At 33.1% G+C, this 20,582-nt stretch overlaps 4 protein-coding genes across 5 annotated transcripts; 3 read left to right on the top strand and 1 right to left on the bottom strand.

Moving 5' to 3' along the window:
- Positions 1 to 5,466: 5,466 nt before the first annotated feature.
- Positions 5,467 to 9,965, bottom strand: LOC107495318 (pentatricopeptide repeat-containing protein At5g16420, mitochondrial). The gene is made up of 2 exons (XM_016116436.3): positions 9,552 to 9,965; positions 5,467 to 8,073 (listed from the first exon to the last, which is right to left on the bottom strand). Exon 2 carries the CDS (start codon positions 7,810 to 7,812, stop codon positions 6,199 to 6,201), a length of 1,614 nt encoding a protein of 537 aa, XP_015971922.1. The 5' UTR covers positions 7,813 to 8,073; positions 9,552 to 9,965; the 3' UTR covers positions 5,467 to 6,198.
- Positions 9,966 to 11,024: 1,059 nt separating this feature from the next.
- Positions 11,025 to 12,945, top strand: LOC107495319 (mitochondrial metalloendopeptidase OMA1). Of its 2 annotated transcripts, none has more exons than XR_001593462.3 (3): positions 11,025 to 11,299; positions 11,458 to 11,622; positions 12,088 to 12,945. XR_001593462.3 is itself a non-coding variant. In XM_016116437.3 (3 exons), exons 1-3 carry the CDS (start codon positions 11,264 to 11,266, stop codon positions 12,191 to 12,193), a joined length of 297 nt encoding a protein of 98 aa, XP_015971923.1. In that variant the 5' UTR covers positions 11,025 to 11,263; the 3' UTR covers positions 12,194 to 12,945. The 2 variants fall into 2 exon arrangements, 1 of the variants encoding a protein (XP_015971923.1); XM_016116437.3 differs by having other exon boundaries at positions 11,458 to 11,612.
- Positions 12,946 to 16,974: 4,029 nt separating this feature from the next.
- LOC107495321 (uncharacterized) lies at positions 16,975 to 18,726 on the top strand. The gene is made up of 2 exons (XM_016116438.3): positions 16,975 to 17,270; positions 17,743 to 18,726. Exons 1-2 carry the CDS (start codon positions 17,217 to 17,219, stop codon positions 18,724 to 18,726), a joined length of 1,038 nt encoding a protein of 345 aa, XP_015971924.2. The 5' UTR covers positions 16,975 to 17,216.
- A 58-nt stretch (positions 18,727 to 18,784) lies between these two features.
- Positions 18,785 to 19,855, top strand: LOC110272864 (uncharacterized). The gene has a single exon (XM_021125384.2). It carries the CDS (start codon positions 18,785 to 18,787, stop codon positions 19,853 to 19,855), a length of 1,071 nt encoding a protein of 356 aa, XP_020981043.1.
- Positions 19,856 to 20,582: the final 727 nt, after the last annotated feature.

The following is a 20,582-nucleotide window of genomic DNA, read 5'->3' as shown; positions in this document are numbered from 1 at the left end:
CCTTTCGCTAGACGACAAATTTAACATCTATGTTACCACTCAAATATATAACTATGTTCATGTTATTCTTAAACTTGCAGATACCAGCAATAATTACAAGTTGGATTTTTTTTTTTGAAACAAAAAGTTTAACACAATAAGGTGGAATATCAACAGAAAAGTATTAAATAGATAAAATAAACTAATTCTTAATCTTCTTCGGTAAAAGCCATCAACAACCAAAAGATCAAATATCACTCTACTCTTTGTAATTTTTAATCGATCTGTTGACTACTCCTGTAAGGTCCGTTTCTTAATTCCTAAAGATTCTGTCATTCTTTTTTACCTAAGTCCTCCAAATGATAACAATAAAATCAAACTCACCAACATTCTATCAAATCGACTGCAAGATTGACTCCTGAAGCACGCAAACTTATGGTCATTCAGCTTTATATCCACCAGTTTCATATTGCTCTTAACACACTAGCGCTTTTCCTTTCTTCTAACTGCACAACCTCATTGAAGACACCTATGTAGCAAAGAGGAACTTGACATATTCTCGATAAAAAAAAACTCAACTCTTCCCACATAGCAAGCTCCTTTTCCCTTGTATACGCACTATACACCAAGCAAACCACACAAATGAAAATTATTGTTTGTCAATTCCCCTTGTAAACACAACCATCTCTCCTCTTTGTGACAATTACTCAACTTAAATATCATATCATCCCTCCATTATTAATAAACCTATAGAAGCACCTTCCGATCCCACAAATTCCAAATCCATCGCATCATTTTGCACTACATCAAACTTAGTAATCACCTCATTCTTTATCTCTATCAATTCTAACATATTCACATTATTTTTACGCTTAAATATTTACCATTTTCCACTTTCCAACACCCCCTAAAACCCTCATATTCCACGAACTAAGATTATTTAAAAACTTTATTATGCACCTTATTCTGGTTTTTGGGGCGGCTCCTTCCTGCTTTCTCTTTCTGTTTTGCTTGTCTTCTTTTTGTACCAATACTTCATTCTGAGGTCGAAGAATAGCCATAATGTCTCCATCCTTGTCATATAAAACAGCTCCTGATTTGCCTGCCAGATCTTAAGCAGCTCCATTTTTAGCCATATTTTTATCCCAACTTTCTCTGTGCTCATCTTGATTAGTTTCACTATTTACATCCTGCTCTGAGCCCTCTGAATCTTCCAAATTATTTACAGCCCCTTCATCTTCCAATCCAGTTTCATCCACCACTGTATTCTCATCCTCTAAATTTGAATTTTGCGCTGCATCAATCCTCATCAGACATATGCCAATATGTTACTTACCACTCCCGTCCAAACTAATATGGATTTCATTAACTATACTTGGTGAAATATTTTCTTCTGCTGTACTGTTCGAACAATTACAAGTTGAATTGTTGAGCATTAAATTGATCAATTAATAAATAAATAAATAAACCCATAATAATAATAATAATTAGGTATAGGATAAATATTTTAAGATTGATTAAAAGCATTTTTAAAATGATACAATCATTAAGTATAGAATCATTTTGAAAAATAATATTAACACAAATTTTTATGTACATCTTTTTCTTAAATTCTTTCTTATAGTATACAAGACAATTGTTTTGTAATTTATATTTTTCATTTTTTATCAATTATTTTTAACACAAAACACAAAAGATTTTCTATATAGCATAACTCGATCCCATTATAATATGTTTAATATGAAAGTCATTAAAATTTCACTCTCTCTTTCAATTTGTTATCCTCTTTATGACTTTGGCGATTTAAAATTCCATTTTTACATCTTGAAATAAAAAATAGAGTAATTATTCATATCAGTCTTTGAAAATTTACATCTTAAAATAAAAAATAGAGTAATTATTTAGATCAGTCTTTGAAAATTTTAAGTCGAATATTTTAGTCTTTTAAATTTTAAAATACATAAAATAATTCTTAACGTTTATTTTTGTCAAACAATACAGTCTCTTTCCGTTAGTCATTAATGGTAACTATTGATGTGAAACGTTAACTTACATATATGACCGTTAAATATCTATGTATGTATTTTGAACAAATAAATTTCTAAATTGAAGTACAAAATAGTCTTCAAAGAATTTTAAAAAAATCAAAACAGTCCTAAAAATTTTAAAAAATTTCAAAATAGTACTTTTGAATTATTTATATATAATTATTTATAAATTAATAAATTTTAATTTCTAACATTTTCGATTTATTTATCTCAAATTTAATTATTTATATATAAAATTTTTCTATGTATTTTCAAAATAAATTATAAATTAATTTTGAAAAGGCATATTTTTTCAAAAAAAATTATTTTTAAAATAAATAAACCAATATTTATTTTTGACCATGCAAGATATTAATTTAATGTAATTTATAAGTGTCATATTCTATGATCATTTTTTAATGATAAAGAAGAGAATGAATATTATTATTTAAAGAGATAGGAGAACTTTCATTTAACATAAAATTTTACATATAAACAATTAAAAGTATTTGTACAAATGCTTATGAATGCAACATTTTGGAACTTGCATGCAATATGAACCAATTCATATATAAAGTCAAATTTGTAAGTGTTGATCAACTACAAGATGAATGTAAATGATTTACAAAATTTCAATGTGAAACTCCTCGTACTTTGCAATACTTGAAAGAAAAAATGTCTTAACAAATCCTAAGTATTCTGTTCATATTCTTTAAAAAGTTTTAGAATTTAGTTGTTGTAATGTTGTACAAAATATGCTTGGTGTTAAAGCTGTTAGTGCTACCACAGTTAGCAATTATGCTAAAAAAAATATATTTTTTTCACATAGGAATATTTTTCGAAGTTTATTTAGTGTCAATATCTTAGGCGGTTAGGTATATAAATAATGACCTTCATAATTTAATAGCCTCTTAAATTTAGTTGTTATTATTATGGTTTCTACGACACTTCAATATAGGTATCATATGTTAATGATTAAATAATGTCATTTCTTATGACATTTTAGTGTTAATAAATAAAATTATATTTTAGTATATATTTTATTAATTTTTGTACTCTTTATTTATTGTATATTTTTAATAATATTTTATTTTTCATTAACAAAAATATTATAAGGCGATGACTTTTGACAAAGATTAAAAATATTCAAAGAGACTATTTCGGAATTTTTGAAAATTTTTAGGAATTATTTTGAGGTTTTTTTTAATTTTTTGAGACTGTTTTGTACTTTACTATTGGGACTGATTTGTCCAGAATGCATATGTAAACACTTAACAGTCACGTGTGCGAGTTAACATTCCACATCAGCTGTCAGTAGGGCTAGACGTGAGTAGGGGTGACAAACGGGTCTAAATCCGCTGGATCGGCTCACATAACCCGCCGGGTCGGCTCACATAACCCGCCAAAAAAGCGGGTCGTGATGAAAAATTGGGACAGTCAAATAGCAAAAGCTCACCTAATCTGCACCACTTAAAGTGCGGGCTTGACGGGGCGGGCGGGACGGACTTTGCCTCTGGATTTAGTGTTTTTTGGCAAGGGTGTAGTTTTACAATTTTTGGGCCAAAATCCAACTTTCTCACACGCAACTTACAAGAGAATAAATATGAAAATTAAGTGTTTTGGATTATGTTCATTTTGTTTTGACGAGAATATTTATAATTATGTTTTGAATTATGTTTATTTTGCTTTGGAGACAATATTTATAATTATGTTTTGGATGAAAACTTGGTTTATAATTATGTTTATTAGATATTTATAATTACAAAGACTTTAATGTTTGTGAATATAAAAATTATCATCTTTTTATACTTTTAAAAATTATAAATTTATTAAAATGATTATATATATTATTTAATAGTTAATAGTTAAAAAAATAGGAGATTTGGCGAGTTTAGCCCGCCAGCCTGCAGTTAGGCAACGCGGGGTGGGATTTTAGGACTGCCTCACTAGGCAGGACGGGGCAGGGCGGACTTCCCCGCTTGCCACCCCTAGACGTGAGCTAAGCTAGACCAAGTTTAAACTCGACTCATGAAAATTGAGCTTGCCTTACAGTTCGACTCATTAACAATCGAGCCTATTTTTTAAACTCAAACTCGGCTCACCAAAATCTCACGAGATGGCTCGAGCTCATGAGCTGGTTCAAATAATAGGAACATAATCTATAATTTTATATCAATAAATTATAACATATATTTTAAAAATATTTAAAAATATCAATTTTATATATTGTCTATCTATCAATAAATTATAAATTTTTTATTTATATCCTACATCAAAATATATAAAAAAATAAATATAAAATTTTAAATAATTAAAGATCATATATACATATAAAATCGAATCAGCTCACGAGTTAATGAGCTGAGCTTATCCAAGTTCAACCTCGGTTCATTTAATTTATGAGCTAAATTCCAAGTTTAAACTCGACTCATCAGCTCACAAGTTCAACTTATCAAGCTATTAATGAGTCGAATTTGAGCTAGCTCATGAACTAGCTTGACTCACTTCCAGTCCTAGCCGTCACCGTTAGTGACTAACAAAGGGAGATTATATTGTTTAACGGAAGTAAATATTGAAAACTGTTTTGTGTATTTTAAAATTTAAGCGACTAAAAATCTAAAATGTTTGATTTCAAAACTTTTAGGGCTGATTTAGGTAATTACTCTTACGAAAATTATGGAATAGGAAGCATAATTCACAATGGAAGAGTGTATGAGAAGCACATGTAGCAATGGGAAACATGAACACATGTAGTTTGCGCAACAAGTAGTGGACCGTGGAAATGTGTAAGAGAAACCCATCTGCCCATATAAGAGTGCACCTAGGCTTTGGCAAAAAATGTTACCAATAGACCTTGACCCAGAAGAGAGGTCCAGACCCAAAAGAAAGAAGAGAGGTGAAAATTGCAATGATGTGATTAGAAAATCATACCATATTTCTACTCAAATAAGATAAAGATTTTAAATTTGATCAAAATGATCAAATTATACCTGATCTTATTTTCACATTTTCAGTCATTTTCTCTTATTTAAATCGTCTATCTCCATCATTTGTCGCGTGTGTATATATATAAGCATTATTAACGATCCTCTATGATGCACATGAATTGTGACAAGTAAAAGTGAAGCATGCAGAATTGCGAATACAGTTATACACATGGTACAGATTCATAGAAATAGAACCAAACAATAGAATGTCTTCACTAAAGTTTCACATTACTAATACTTCTCCTGTCTCTTTCTTATTTTATGGTAAAAAAGAAATTGTAATATACAGATTAAGCAAGAAGAAGAGTGTTTTAGTTGAAGGATTACAACAAAAAAAGGGAGAAAACTTTTTAAAATACAGAAGCCCAAATGTCCCAAAAAATAAAAATTAGCCGAAAGCTAAGAACAGCTCAACCACTCTAATAATATGATCAGAAAACTTTTTTTATGAACCAAGTGCAAAATTCTGTAAATAAGCATAGAAAACCAATCAAATGCACCTTCATTATGGCAAAGAGGCATAGCTTCATAGCACCTTATGCTCCTTTCATCTCCTAAAATCTCCCAAATAAATTACGAGAATGAAATTCAACATAGGGATCTAGAAGGACATCCCAATACTTACAAATGATCCTAACAAATTTCTCCAAACAACCCTGCAAGTTGCAACCTCACAGCAAAATATAGGTAACACATTATAGCACCAAGTGGAAGAACTGAAAGAATACCTTGTCCATGCCATCCAAGTGTATTAAGAATCATTTTCTTTTGTTCCAGGAATTCTCGGTCTTCGACACTCAAAAAGAAACCCCTTATAAGGCCAACAATTTAATGAAGATGCTCATGCCATATTTAGAAACACTGAGAAGCAGCTACCTAAACTATAATACCAAACCATGTTGGCTACTTGCTCACTAACTTCACCATATTTTGATAACCAACCTTCTATAAATTTGCAGAACAAGATGAATCTGCTGCTGTGACGGAACCAAATCCGATTATACACAAAATACACCAAGAAATGGTCCCCTGTCAATTGGTTAAAATTTCCAAGTTCACTAACTGGATAGTATACAATGTAGAAGCATACCTTCACAATGGATAAACTGTTTGCGGTTGAAAGATCCAAGGGAAAAAGTGCACCTTGATGTGTTTACACTGACATGGTTAAACAACAATTTCTTTAACATGCTTTTCACTGCACCTCATGAGACACTCTCCAACAATATCCTATCAAATTCAGCTGCATTCAAATTTAAATTATTTGCAACAGATTTCAGGAAGATATCCCACATGTCATCATCAGCTCCAGCGGATACGGCCAATGCAACAACCTTGTTAATTTCTTCCATCATCCCTCTTGCACAAGAAAGCCCATCAATCAATATCGTGTATGTTGATTTGTCAGGCAAACATCCACTTTCAAACATCTCCTCTAGAATCCTTATTCCCTCCTTCACGTTACCAACCTTACAAAATCCTTTAATCAACATATTATAAGTAAATGCATTAGGTACGCGACCCTTCTCCACCATATCATCCCACAACCTAGCAGCCTCACAGAGCTCCCCTCTCTCGCACATTCCGGCAATCAATGTGTTATATGTCAATAGACTTGGAACCGCACCACCCCCAAATTCATCAAGCGCCTTCCTTGCCTCAATCACCTTCCCCTTCTTACACAGCCAGTGAACAAGAGTACCCGTGACAGCATCATCGCGGCTGCAATTCATCCTCAAGAGCTTCCTCCAAACCTCACAAGCGTTCTCAACATTCCCTTCCTCGCACAACATATCAACAACCCTACAACACAGCGCCGAACTCGGCACATGATTCTTCCCAAGCATATCGTCGAGCACATTAAGTGCCTCCCCGGACTTCTTCCCCTTACAATACGCCTCAATCATAACACTATAAGTAACCTCATTAGGCTCAAGCCCATTCTCCTCCATCTCATCCATCACCTTAATTGCATCAACAAACATCCCTTGCCTACAAAACCCACTCACCAAGACAGTGTAAGTAGTTGCATCAGGTATCCACCCTTTCCCCAAAATCTCCATAAAAACCCTCTTTGCACCCCTCATGTCACCCCTCAAAGCATACCCACCTAAAACAGTAGTGTAACTAACTACATTGGGCACCACACCTATTGCAGGCATCTCATCCAAAACCCTAACCGCTGCATCTACATTGTTCCCTTTACAAAGAGCCTTCAGCAAAATATTGCAACTAACCACATTGGGCACAACCCTAAATTTGGCCATAGAATTCTTAAAAACAAAATGTGCTAAATCATAGCGCTTGCACTGAACCAGGGCATTAAGCGTGGCGTTCAGGGCCTTCGTGGAGGGTTGAATCCCAAAAGATTCGATCCTCGTGAAGGTCCTGAGTGCCAATTTTGGGCGGCCAGCAAGGCCGTACCCGCGAATAAGCGTTATAAGCGGTTGTTCGTCAGTGATATGGGAATCACAGAGGATGGCATCGATTTGGGGGAAGTGGCGGGCACGGGAGAGCTTGAGAATGATGGCGTTGAAGGGAATAGGGTGGTGGGCGAGGTGGTTGTTGTTGCTATTGGGGTGGTGGGTTAGGGCGTAGTGGAAGATTTGGAGGGAGAGATTTGGGTCGTGTTGGCGGGAAATAAGGGAGGCAAGGGTTTTAGGAGTGAGGCGGCGGGGCCAGGGGTGCACTGGGGGCGTGACGGTGAAGGACGTGAGGGTGGTGGGTGCAGGAGAGGCGGCAGCAGTGATGGCGGCAGAGGTTGCGGCAGAGGTGAAGAAGGGGTGGGAGTGATGGAGGATGTGTGTGGAACGGGACATGCCTGCAATTGGCAACTCCTTTTCCTGGTTACATATTCATAACCTGCAATTTATGGCTCATTCTAAGTTATTTTCAACAGCAGAGGCGGCAAGAGAGAGGTAGTAGTTAAAGCATGAACGCTGTCCTGCTCTGCAGGTGAAGTTGTTGCCGTGAGTGAAGGTTGGGTTTGGTGGAGACCAATGAAAACCGGACAGTCATCAAACCGCACTAGTCACTGGTTCACTAGTCTAACCGGTCTAACCGTAGTTTAACCGAAAAAACTGTTCCAGAATAAAATAATAAATAAATTATAAATAAACATCCTAAAATATCTTTCAAATTTAAAACCCTATATAAAATATCACCAACTACATGTAATTAATCATCAAAATATGCAAAAACTTGCTGCAAATTTGTTGACAATTAACATAATTATACTTCCATTAAAAATAGCTGGACTGAATTACAATGCACAAGTTAAAAATAGAGAACATTGTCTTAATGTAGCTGAGTCAAAAAGTAAAACAAAAAATGATAGTGCTGCACAACAAACACACAACAGAGCCTGAAACAAAAAGAATCCAACAGGGAGGAGGGGCAGCGAGTCGGCGGAGATCGAGAGCAGGGACAGTGCAACCAAACAATGAACAAAACAATGAAAACAGAATCTTTTTTATATAACAGAACAATCAAAACATGAATCATACAATCACTAATTGCAAATTTTTTCTTCATAAGAACAGAACAATGAAAACATGAAGCATATAATAAATCAAAAGATCACAAATTGCAAATTTTTTAATAAGAACAGAAGTTAGAACAGTGAAAATGAAGAAGATTAACAGTTTTCAACCCAATTTTAAGTTAACAAAGCTCATCACAATGATTAACAACAAAAAAAAAAGCAATGAAGGAACAGTGAATCAGTAACATAGGCAGTGCAAATTCAAGAAACTTTAATAAAATTTAACTACAGAAACAGACAGTAAAGCAGTAATAGAGTTATCAATTTAAAATTTATCATTAAATACAGTCAGTGAGCAAAACCAATCAACCAAGCACTGACTGGGCATTCGAAAAAAGAAGGAAGAATCTTTCATTTAAATCACAGCAAAACACAACAACACCAATAGGAACATTTAAAACGAAGCAACCAAGAAAAGATCTAAAAATCACCATTGCTGAAAACAATAATTTGATACGTGTATGCTCAAAGAATAAAAGCTAAGCTTCCAGGTAAGTGAAGAATACCCAAACCAAAGAACCTTCAATCACAGCTTAAACCAAGAACAGAAAATCACAACAAAAAGGAAAAAAAATTAAAGATAACAGAACAACAACACAAGAACAATGAGCAAATTAACAAGTTCACAATAACAGTTAAAATCTAACACTAATGCAAGTGGAATCATCATGCTAATATGTTTTCTGCAAAGACGCTATTTGTGCAGCTAAAATTTCCTAATTACTAAGATCCAATTATTCTTAATTTCACATGCAATCAACTTACTAAGTTTCTAAAAGCTAGAAATTATAAAACCAACCAGAAATATGGTTAAAGCATTCTATCAAACATGTTGAGTGCGGTAAAATTAAAACGAAATAAGAGAACTCAAAGGATAGAGAAGAGAACATAACAATTGTATAATCTATGAAAAAAATCCAAACCACTACCAAATCAAATAGTTACTTATTGTAATAGAAATCAGAAGTTGCAGAGTTTGAAGCAGAGTATTGGTGGCGGGTTTAGGGAACTCACGGCGGCGACAAAAGAGAGCAGTTCGACGGCTAGGTGGAGCGCGCGGGTTGGTCGCAGAGCAACGAGGTTTCCAGACGAACGCGAATGCGAACTCGAACGGTGAACGGCGAGTGAACGCGAACGGTGAACGCCGAGCGAACGTGAACGGCGAAGAAACCGAAGGAATACGGCGGCTGAACGAAGAGACGAACGTGAACGGCGAAGAAACGGCGGCGGAAGCGCGGGTGAGCAGACAAAGACGACGGACGCCGAGCTCAAGGAAGCAGCTGCAATCGATGACAGCGAACAGGGGTTGAAGGCTTGGAGCACCACGGAAGCTAGATAGACGGACGGACGGCGAACTTAATGGACGGCGGCAATATGCCACTCCTTGCGGCGGTGGTGTAGGCTTAGTTTTTGTGATTTTTCATTTTTGTGATTATGAAAGAAGGGAAGGGTGAAAGGGGGAAAGAAACGAATGAGTAGCTTCGCTTTTGGGTAAACCGGCCGGGTCTCGGTTCGGTCCGACCGGATGCCGATTTAGCGGTTCTTCAACAATTTTCTGATCATCAGTTTTACATGCCTGACCGGATTCTTAATGTTGCCCGTTCATGATTGGACCGGTCTAATAGCATGTTCAGTCCAATTTTCACAATCATGTTATTGATAGAATATTTTAAATATTTTTTATTTAAAACATAAATTCATTAAAAACTGAAATTCTTTATTTTTCTAAATTTAATTTATTATCTTAACATATACCTTTAAGTAAGACTGAAAATGAGTTAAACTAGATTAAACTCACACACGACTTACAAAAATTAAGTTCAGTTTACGGCTTAACTCATTAATAATTGAGCCTATTTTTAAGTTTAAATTTGGCACACCGAAAATTCATGAGCTAATTCGAGCTCATGAGGTAGCTTAAATAATAGATACATAATCTATAATTTTATATATTGTGTATTTATTAATTATAATTTTTTTTATCTCCTCAATGACATAGTTAAAAGTTTCAAAAGTTGCAGCTTGCACAAGGGACAACACACCAATATGAAAATATATTTTATTATGCACAATGCTTTTTATTTAGATTAAGGAACTTACTTTGTAAGGATGTGAAGGAATGAGATGTTAATTTTTTAAATTTGGGATTTATCCATCTCGACTTGTTTTTAAATTTTGCTAAAGTTGTTAATAATTTTCAATAGATTTAGGAAACAAATTATTTATCAATATTAATTGTTATACATATTAATAGTGGTAAGATTTTTTTATTTAATATTAAAATAATATATATTGATATCAGAAAATTAATAATAAAATATAAAAATAATTGTTAACACAAATTTTGATAAAATTACAATTTAATAATTAAAAAATTATTGAAGAGTTTCTTAAAAAAATAATTTAATTGTTAAATTTTTTTAAAAAAATTTTGGTAAAAATATAATTTAACAATGGAAATCAAATCATTGATACCTTGCTGAGAGGTTTGAGCAAGGAACAAGTTTGGAGTGATGTTGGTTGTGCATCAGTACATATCACAGGGTTTGAAGGGCATACTGAGGAGACTTTGAAATCGTTGACTAATGCTAGTGCTTATTGTAAGGCAGAGAGTGGTTGGCACAAGGAAGATGAAATCCTTGATGACAGTTGGGTTCAGCAAAGTAGAAAGAAAGGGCCAGCTATCTCGCATCTCGATGGATTGAATTGGGAGGTTCTTGTTGTCAATGATTCGGTTGTCAGTGCCATTTTTCTACCTGGTGGTAAGATTGTTGTATACACCGGATTGTTAGAGCATTTTAAGAGTGATGCTGAGATTGCCACTATAATTGTGCTTTGTTTTTTCAGTTTAGGGTTTAGGGTTTATTAATTCGTCTGAAAGATCTCTGTGCTGATTTGTCTGTGTTTTCTTCTTAATTAGGTTGGCCATGCTGTGGCCAGTCACATCGCTGAAGGTTTGACGAAGACCTTGTGGTTTGCTATCCTGCACTTGATTCTTTTTCAATTTGCCTCCCGTGATATGGTGATCGTCAACACAATGGCTTCTGTTTTCTTGAGGCTAACATTCTCTCGACAGTATAACTTGGTTCATGTCTTTCTAATAAGTCAATTTCCTCTGTGGTTCTTTGATTACACTTGTTGCATTTTACTTAACATCATGTTTGCTATCACTGTCAAAATAGTGTAGAATGCTGTTGTGGATAAGAACTCCATTTCATTTACCATATGCTTTACCATACTTTCAATTAAGTGAATGATAGTTGATATCTTTTTTGAATAAAATTTCTGAGCTAGATGGAATTTAATAATTCATTTGAAACTGTGGTGTTGTGATACAGTAATCAAATTTTGACATGTCTTTTCTCAGACATCCTCAATTGTAGTACCGTTGAGACATTATTGTGTGCCATCTATCAGCATGTCAATGTTGTTTTAAATTTCGGATTATGCTTAAATAATCATCTACATGCTGCTTGTACTTGTTTCTCTTGGTAGATATTGTGGAAACTTTTTCTTCCTTCAATCTTTCATAACTAAATCCTGTTTTCAGGATGGAAATGGAAGCTGATTATATTGGCCTGCTCTTAATTGCTTCCGCTGGATATGATCCACGGGTGGCGCCCAGTGTATCAGAAACTGGGAGAAGTCAACGGTGACTCGGCACTTAGGTGTGTTTGTTTGAGGTGAAAATGGGAGGAAAGAAAAGGAAGGGAAAGAAATTAGAAGGAAAATAGTTATTTTCCTTTGTTTGGTTGAGGAGAGAAATGGGAGAGGAAGGACAATGAATGGAAAAATATTGGTGGGACCCACCAATTTTCTTTCCCTCCAACAATGGAAAGAAAATAGAGAGAAAACTATTTATCTCTCTCTACTTCCAATATTACCCCTTTACCTTTTTCAATATATTTTATAATATAAGGGTAAACTTGTCTTTTTATACTATTTCTTTCCTTCTTATTTTCCTTTCATCCAAACACATCTAAAGAAAATAAAAATCCACTCAATTTCTTTCCTTTCCTTTCTTTCCTTTCTATTTCTTTCCTCTCTATTTCTTTCCTTCCAACCAAACATATTATGGAATATTTCTCCACTCATCCAACTGGAAGAAAGAGAGCAGGGTTGCTCTCCCAGGCCAAAATAATGGAAGAAGCATCCACTATATACAAGAATGCTAGGTCTGGAAGAATTATTGAAGGATTTCTTTAGACCAGCAGAACTTATATTGCCCACACCAGAATCAACAAAGAACCTGTAGATCAAACTTAAAAGAATTCCGTTTTAGCCAAAAAGAAAAGCTAGAGAATTTTCTGTATGATGAAATTTTCAACAATTTAGTTTCATAGATAGATATTATGTATAGTGTTAATTGTACAGCGTTTCAAAGAAAATTAATGATTAGATCATCTGATGTAACATCTCAAAGGTAATTTCTAAGGTAGAAGTGACTATTTTTTCATTGCTCAATACATGTTATTGCAACAACCAAATCAAGTGTATGCTTGCTACTATGCTCATATAAAAGGTTAAAAAAGTATTGTTGAATGTATTTTTTAGGAGTTTGCTCGTGATGGATTAGGTTGGAAGGCTTTTTGATTGCGTTAAACTGTTGAGAGATGGAGAAAAGGTGGTGCTGCTTTGATATAGTGAAAAGCTGTTTAGTCAATTGAACCTCAAGTTTATGACTATGCATGCAAGGTTGATATTCTTATTGAGCCAGGTTCTTTGAGTGAAAATCATGCTTACAAAGGATTATATGATGGTATTGATGTTGACAGTGGAGATGATGGTATTGATGTTAGGATTATGCGGGGTAATTTTGGAACTAAACTAATTTTGACCATAAAAAAAATTGACAAAAGTGTAAAATTAGAAGTTATTTCAAAATATAAAATATCCTTTAATCTTTTTAAGAGTTTTTGAAAATAGTATATTATAATTCTCAAAAATACTATTTACACACTAAAATTAACTATTAAAATTAGTCACAATATAAATTTTTTAAATTAATTTTTTTTATATTGATTTTGAAATTCAAAAAATTAGAATAATAATTTTTTTTATAACGAACTTATTTTTTAACTAATTCATTTGAGTTGGCTTCACTTCTGTTGATTTTTTTAGTAGAACCGATAAAATATATATTGACCTATTAGTTTGTCGTCTACAATATCTAATATTATGTCATATGGTAGATAACATTTTTCATAAGAAACTAGTCAATTTACGGAGAAAAAAACTCGTCTATTGACCGGAGACAGAGCTCAACGTAGAGCCTTCAAGCCCCAAGGGTGGGTGAAATGGTGGAGGAATAAATGGTCAAGTTAAATTCTGAAAAATCGTTTATTCTTTAAATTTATTTTTGAAATTTATTTTAGTTAAATTTATTTTTTTTTAATTTTAATTAATCATATTAATGCTAATAGATTAATAATATCAAATTTTGTTAATATAATATATTAAATAACTCTACAATGACTACAACATATATTTAGTCATCTTAATTTACTATTAACACGATAAATTTATACAATTAAGTCTAAAATTGTATTTAAAAGCCAAAAATTAGAAACTATAAAAATAATTTGTATTTCCCTGTGAAATGAATTCTTTTCCATGCTTGGAAACTAATAAATAAACATTAAGATTACAACTAAGAAATTAATTATTTATAAAAATGAAAGTTGTTTAGTTTTACTAAAATAATAATTTTATTACAATAAGATTAAAACGATGTTATTAGTTTAGAAAGATAAAAATACCTTGTAAAGATTAATTATAAAAAGTTAAAATATTCTTTTAGAATTGAAATTGTTTGATTTTTATTAAATTTTTGAAATTTAAATTTAATTTTTAAAATATTAAAATACTTTTTAGTTAATTTTAAAAAATATTAAACATTAAACATTTGGATTCAATTTTAAAAAAATCTAAATTATTGTCTTGATTGATTTAAGAAAAATAAATATTACTTGTAAGATTAATTATAAAAATATTAAAATATTCTTTTAGAATAATGTGGTTTAAATGAGTTAGAAAATAAAAATTTGAATTTAATTTTAAAAGATTAAAATACTTTTTTTTCAAATTCTGCTTGTCCTATTATTTTATATATTAATATTTTATGATGCAGCACAAAAAAAAATTAAAAATTATTTTTTATTAGGTTAAAATTAATATTTTCACTGTTATAGACTATTAAAATATTGGCCAATTTTATGGTATCTAAATTTTGTCTAACTTATTTTTGTAATAAATTTTGATTTTAAAATTTATTTATTTTTATATCTCTTAAATTAAATATTAATTTTTAACCTTTTTTAATAAATAGACACCATCTTTTAAATATCATAACATTCACATAAAATGTTATACTTAGATGTGAGATAATTTACAAATAAAAATTATACCGTCTGACTTAGCACAGAAAATAAATAATAAGATTAAAAAAAACAATTTGTATAAATTAAATTATTAAATTTTTTTAAATGTTTAAATCAAACTAGCTGATTCCAATCCGAAGAATTTAAAAATTTTAGAACATACAAATTAAATACTTCTCCATCCAACATATTTGTAGAATTTTTTTTTTTTTGTAAAACTTACTTTCCAACCAATACATTCATCATTCTCTCCGATCAACCCCATAATAAAAAAGTTTAGCCCAAAGAGTATTTAGTTATAATAATAATTTATTATTAAAAATCAACTTGGGTTGGTCGAGTAGTTAGCTCATTCGTCCGTTTAAATAAGTGTCGGGAGTTCGAATCTCATTTTGTGTATGCAGTAATTTATTGGCTAGCGGCAGACCCTTAAATGGAGTTCAAATCCGCGACGGATTAATTATTAACCTGTTGGGTTGGGGGATACTCGTTTGGGTAAACCGAAAAAAAAATTATTATTAAAATACCCACGCCCCCCAAATGTATTGGACGGAAGTCACGGAACGTGATGACGGTAATGTTAACATGTAATGACCCCACGAGAGAGAACCTCTTTTTTTTTATAATTGTTTTATATGACGAACTCTTTTTGGTATTATATGTGACGAGCTTTTATAAATCCCATCTTCAGTATAGAAACAAATTAACAAATTACAGTCACAGTGACTCTTAATCCATATCCATTATTGCACTGAAAGAGTAGTGCAAGCCCAATTGATGTTAAATGTTGATAAGTTGATTATCCACAAACATTAATAGAAAAAGTGAATAAAAAAATTATCAATGAAAAATTTAATGGTAGAAGCATGTACACGTCTATCCAGAACGAAAAATACATGTACACGTGTTAAGCCCATATTGGTCCATGAGTTTCCATCCATTTCAACATCAAAAGTTCAAAACTGCATTCGTTGCTAGTTGCTACATCTCGTCCATAGGTTGGTTCTTTTTCCTCGGAAATTATTCGACCCACTAGTTTTTTTTTAATCATTTATGTTTGTATTCATATTTTCAATATTTAATTTAGGAAAAATAAATTAAAAAATAAACTTTTTAAATAAGTTAAATAGATTAAATATAAATGACATGATTTATGGTTATTTAATTTGAATACAGTGACATTATAAAGCATTTTATTATAATTACTTTCGTTTCTTTATATGGTTATTCACATAATCAATATAAAACATAGTTATATTTATTAATGTTACGTAATTAAATACACATATAAAATTATTTTACATTAATAAAGTATCAAAATTAAATTCTTATTAATGATTTTATGTCAAATTAATAATGTCGAATTAAGTTATGTTTTCAACTCCCAAACTTATAAATTATAAATAAAATTTGTTCAATAATCAATCTATTATTAAATTGGTTATAGTAACTTCAATTAATACTCCTTGCAAAAAAACCCTAAATCTAGTAGTCTTTCTTTGTAAGATTAGCAGAAAAAGAAAGTTACTAAATGGTCATAATAAGTGCTTAAAAAAAATGCAACAAATCTATAATCAAGTACATATGTTCATTATTCTTTTTGGCAATTCCTTTGTATCTAATTTGAACTCAAATCTTTGTATTTGGACTCATATTTTCCGCACAAATAATTTAGTTAAAAAGTATTAATTAAGAGAATAAAAACAAATAAATTTAAAATAATATATAAAATTTCTTTCAATTTAATATTTTTAAAAAGTGTTCTACTTGTTGTTAATAAAACTCATAAATAAATAATTGAAAAAAAATGGTGAAGGAATCTTTTTTGAGGGTTTTGATAAAGGGATCAAGACTTAAGAGGGACACGTCACTTTATTTACTGGATTCTTTATCAGTTGATCTAAATCCAAATCTAAATCCAAAACTTATTAATCAATAATCATAATGAATATATATTAAAAATAATATTTTTAGAATTAGGTGTTTATTAGGACCATATATTTATTACCACAAGATTTAAGCGGCGCAAGTTATATTACATTTTTGTTTGTTGAGCATCTTCTTTTCTTTCTTGTACTGAATTCAATCGAGTCCAATACTTTTCTCCATTCTCAAGCTTTTCTTTCAGTTTCTCACACACGCACACACTCTCTAGTCTCTCTGTTTCAATTACCAAGAAAATAAAGAAACGGATGGTTGTTGTTTCAAGAGCGTGGAGCTTCAACGTTTCGATTCGTTTGGTTATGGTTCCTTCTTCGATCGGCGATTAATCCTCTCACTCTCACTCGTTCCAATTCCAATGGCTTTCAACTCTTCGCTTCGTCTTCCTTCCTCTTCTCAATATTACTCACACGTAAATCTCCCTCTCTCTCTCTCTCTCTCTCTCTCTCTCTCTCTGTTTTTATTTTATTACATTTTTAGTTATGAACCTAGCTGAGAGTTTCGCTTTCGGATATTCTTTCTTCTTTTGAGAAATTGATAACAAATCTGCATATTGATGTTATGTACGATATAGATAGCTAGTGTTTTTGGATTCTTTAATGGTGGCTATATTATATATCATGTGAAAATTAATGGACTAATGAAAAACTATGAATCTTTATAGGGATATATGATTATTTAGTTTAGAATGCTGTTCTTGCATTTGTTACAAAAGCATTGAGAAATTCATGATTATATCGTAATTTCTTGTTTAGTTTTCTGATTTCATTTGATGTGCTTTTCTTTTTGGTTCAAGGACATTATGATTATTTTTGCTGATTAGACTTGTTATTTCACAAAATCATGAATTATGATGGTTGCAATGGTTCTGTTTCCGTGTGCAGTTTTGCTCTGTTAGGTTCAAATACAGCAAGCTTCACAATGTTCATAGCCAAATAGATTTGGTGACAACCAAAAAGAGAAAATGTTGTATTAAGTCAATACTGAATGATAATAGGCCAAGCATCAACGACTATGGAGCTGCTAAATCTGCAAGGCTGCTCCTTGAAAAGCTGTTTGAGCAAGCACAGAAGCTGGAACATCAGATGGCAACTGGGGCCACAGGCGAGTCTTATGATGGTGAAGATGCTCAGCTAGCTTACAATCTTAGCATGCTTGAGTCGGATCTTCAGGCTGCACTCAGGGAATTGATAAGGAAGGAAGAGCATCTGATGGAGGTAGAGAGGACGGTTATTTTGGAGAGCACTGAGTTGAAGCACACAAAGGAAGAGTTGGAGCAACAGGAGAGGGAAATTGCGGCTGCTCGCACCAAGTATGAGAAGCTGGAAGAGGAGATGAAGGAAGCTAAGACTAACTTGGTTTCTCAAGCAGGTCAGATGGAGGTACTGAAGCTCCTTCTCAGGGAGCGTGATCAAGAGGTTGCTACCATGAAGAGGGCACTGTCCTTGAAGGAGGCAGAAGTGGAGCAAATGAAGATTGACGTGGTGAAGAAGAGTGAAGAAGCAGCACTTATTGATGCTGAGCTTAAACAGAAAGCTCAACTTTTGATTGAAACAAATGAGGTTATGAACAAACAAAAAATTGAGCTTCAAGAACTCCAGAAGGCTGTCCATGTAAAAGAACAGGAACTTGAGGTTTCGCTGACTCAGAGGAAGTTCGAAGAAGAAAAACTGAAGTCTGCCGAGGCTACCTTGGAGCAGCAGGCAATGGAATGGTTGTTGGCACAGGAGGAACTTAAGCGGTTGGGAGAGGATGCTTCTAGACACGTGCAGGAGAGTAATGAGACTCTGGAAGATTTCAGAAGGAAGGGAAAATGTCATGTCATACATGGCAAGTTTGAACGATGCTCAAGTAGAAGTGGAAGGTGAGCGAGCGAAACTTAGGATTGCAGAGGCCCGGAACAGAGAACTCGAACGGGATTTAACTATGGAAAAGGAGCTTGTGGTGAAGTTACTAGAGGAGCTGAGGAATGAGGGAACAACTTTGAAGCATGCAGTTAGAGAAGTTTCTTTCCTTCAACAAGAATTAGAGAAAAAAAGTACTGAGTTTAATGAAACAAGTGCCATTCTTCATGCTAAAGAAACGGAGCTCGTTGATGCTAAGATGGAAATCCAGCATTTCAAATCTGAAAAGGCTTCTCTTCAGGCTATCTTGGAGGAGAAAGACTTGGAACTTTCTAAAGCTAGGAAGACGTTGGCAGAAGTAAACAATGAAATCTCTGATCTCAAGCTGCTCTTGAGGGACAAAGAAGCACAACTTATTGAAGCAACCTGTTCGCTGAAGGAGAAAGATGAGCGTGTTAAAGCGGTCGAGAACATATTAAAAGACACAAACCTGAAAGCTTCCCAGGCTGAAGCTGTATTAGAAAAAATCTTAGATGTTACAAACAAACTGGTTGCTTCCATAAAGGATGAAGATATTAACTCATCAAGAGCACTACATGAAGAGGGCAGTGAACTACTTGAGCAACTAATCAAGGAACCGGATAATGAAGTGAGGTGGCAGCAAAAACGGCTTGAGAGTGAGCTTCAGTTAACCAAAGACAACTTAAAAGCAAAGGAGATGGAGGTTCTGGCCGCACACAGGGCTCTAACAATAAAAGATGAGGAGCTCAAAATGACACTTGCAAGGTTGGATGCAAAGGAGGAAGAGTTAAAGAAAGTAAGGGAAAAGTTAACCGAAGACACAAATGATCTCAAAAGGCGGTATGCCTTGACGCAGGAGAAAATTGGTGAGAACAGCATGGAAGATTTGGCAGTTGAGAGACTTCAGCTGGAAGCAGCTCAGTCGGAAGTTGAAGCTGCCACTAGCGCTTTACATAAACTCGCAGAAATGAGACGACAACTATTGACCAAGGCTATCGGTATTTACCAAAACCCTGATTCGATGACCGACTTGAACAACGCCTGTTTTGCTGAGGTAAAAGAAGGAATTGCTAGACTCTCAGCTATGACTGATCAACTTGTGAGGGAGGTAGGTATTGTTTCTGCAAAATAGAAAGAGGTAATGAAAGAACATGAAGGAGGTTAAGGAGTACTTTTGTATATTGTTTTGCCTTTGTGGCCCAAAAAGCCATGCCAAGGTTGACTTTTTCTCTTTGGTGGATCATACTGTATTCACTTGTTTTGCCCGTAATATGTACAGATATCAAATATGTTTGCTGTTAGTTGTGGAGGTGGAAGCTTATTTTTGTTGTTCGAGTTTGCATTCAGACTTATCTGTTAACTTGTTTTTAGCCACACATAAATGGGATGGAGAGGTTTTTTAGTTGCTCCTTTCCTCCATCTTCTGTTCTGAATCGAATATTATCACTCATAAATTGCAGTCTCACTTTCAGTAGAGTATATAGGCTGAATACCAAATATTTAATACCCTCTCCGTTCTAAAATACATTATCAACACTAAATTTATAAAGCAACGTATTTTATAGCAAAGAGTACATGGCATGCTTGCAATCATTGGGCATTGTTTAAGATTTAAATGCACGTTTGAGAATGGTAAGAGGTAACATGTTTCATTTTAAGAAATGCAAGGGTTATTATTACAATGTCGTTTATAAATACAAAAATATTAGATGTATTGTTACATAAATATCACGATTAAATCTCACTGCATTTCAGAAAATACGATTGTAATTGGTCCCAAAAATTTTTGTTTAAAGGAAAGCATTATTTCAATCTATACCTGGGGTCGGTTCATTATTTTAAAAGCGCCAATTCAATTT

The sequence above is a fragment of the Arachis duranensis genome, chromosome 6 (genome assembly GCF_000817695.3).
Source record: "Arachis duranensis cultivar V14167 chromosome 6, aradu.V14167.gnm2.J7QH, whole genome shotgun sequence".
Classification (NCBI taxonomy): Eukaryota; Viridiplantae; Streptophyta; class Magnoliopsida; order Fabales; family Fabaceae; genus Arachis; species Arachis duranensis.
Note: the sequence above shows the minus strand (reverse complement) of the source record. Positions and strands in the feature narration are given on the sequence as shown.

Excerpts from the sequence above, each read along its gene's own strand:
- LOC110272864 (XM_021125384.2), top strand. The coding sequence starts at position 18,785 with ATGGAAAAGGAGCTTGTGGTGAAGTTACTAGAGGAGCTGAGGAATGAG.
- LOC107495321 (XM_016116438.3), top strand. The coding sequence starts at position 17,217 with ATGGCTTTCAACTCTTCGCTTCGTCTTCCTTCCTCTTCTCAATATTAC. Across the intron at positions 17,271-17,742 it reads CTTCTCAATATTACTCACAC|TTTTGCTCTGTTAGGTTCAA; the intron begins GTAAATCTCCCT and ends TTCCGTGTGCAG.
- LOC107495319 (XM_016116437.3), top strand. The coding sequence starts at position 11,264 with ATGATTCGGTTGTCAGTGCCATTTTTCTACCTGGTG. Across the intron at positions 11,300-11,457 it reads TGCCATTTTTCTACCTGGTG|GTTGGCCATGCTGTGGCCAG; the intron begins GTAAGATTGTTG and ends CTTCTTAATTAG. Across the intron at positions 11,613-12,087 it reads AGGCTAACATTCTCTCGACA|GATGGAAATGGAAGCTGATT; the intron begins GTATAACTTGGT and ends TCCTGTTTTCAG.
- LOC107495318 (XM_016116436.3), bottom strand. The coding sequence starts at position 7,812 with ATGTCCCGTTCCACACACATCCTCCATCACTCCCACCCCTTCTTCACC.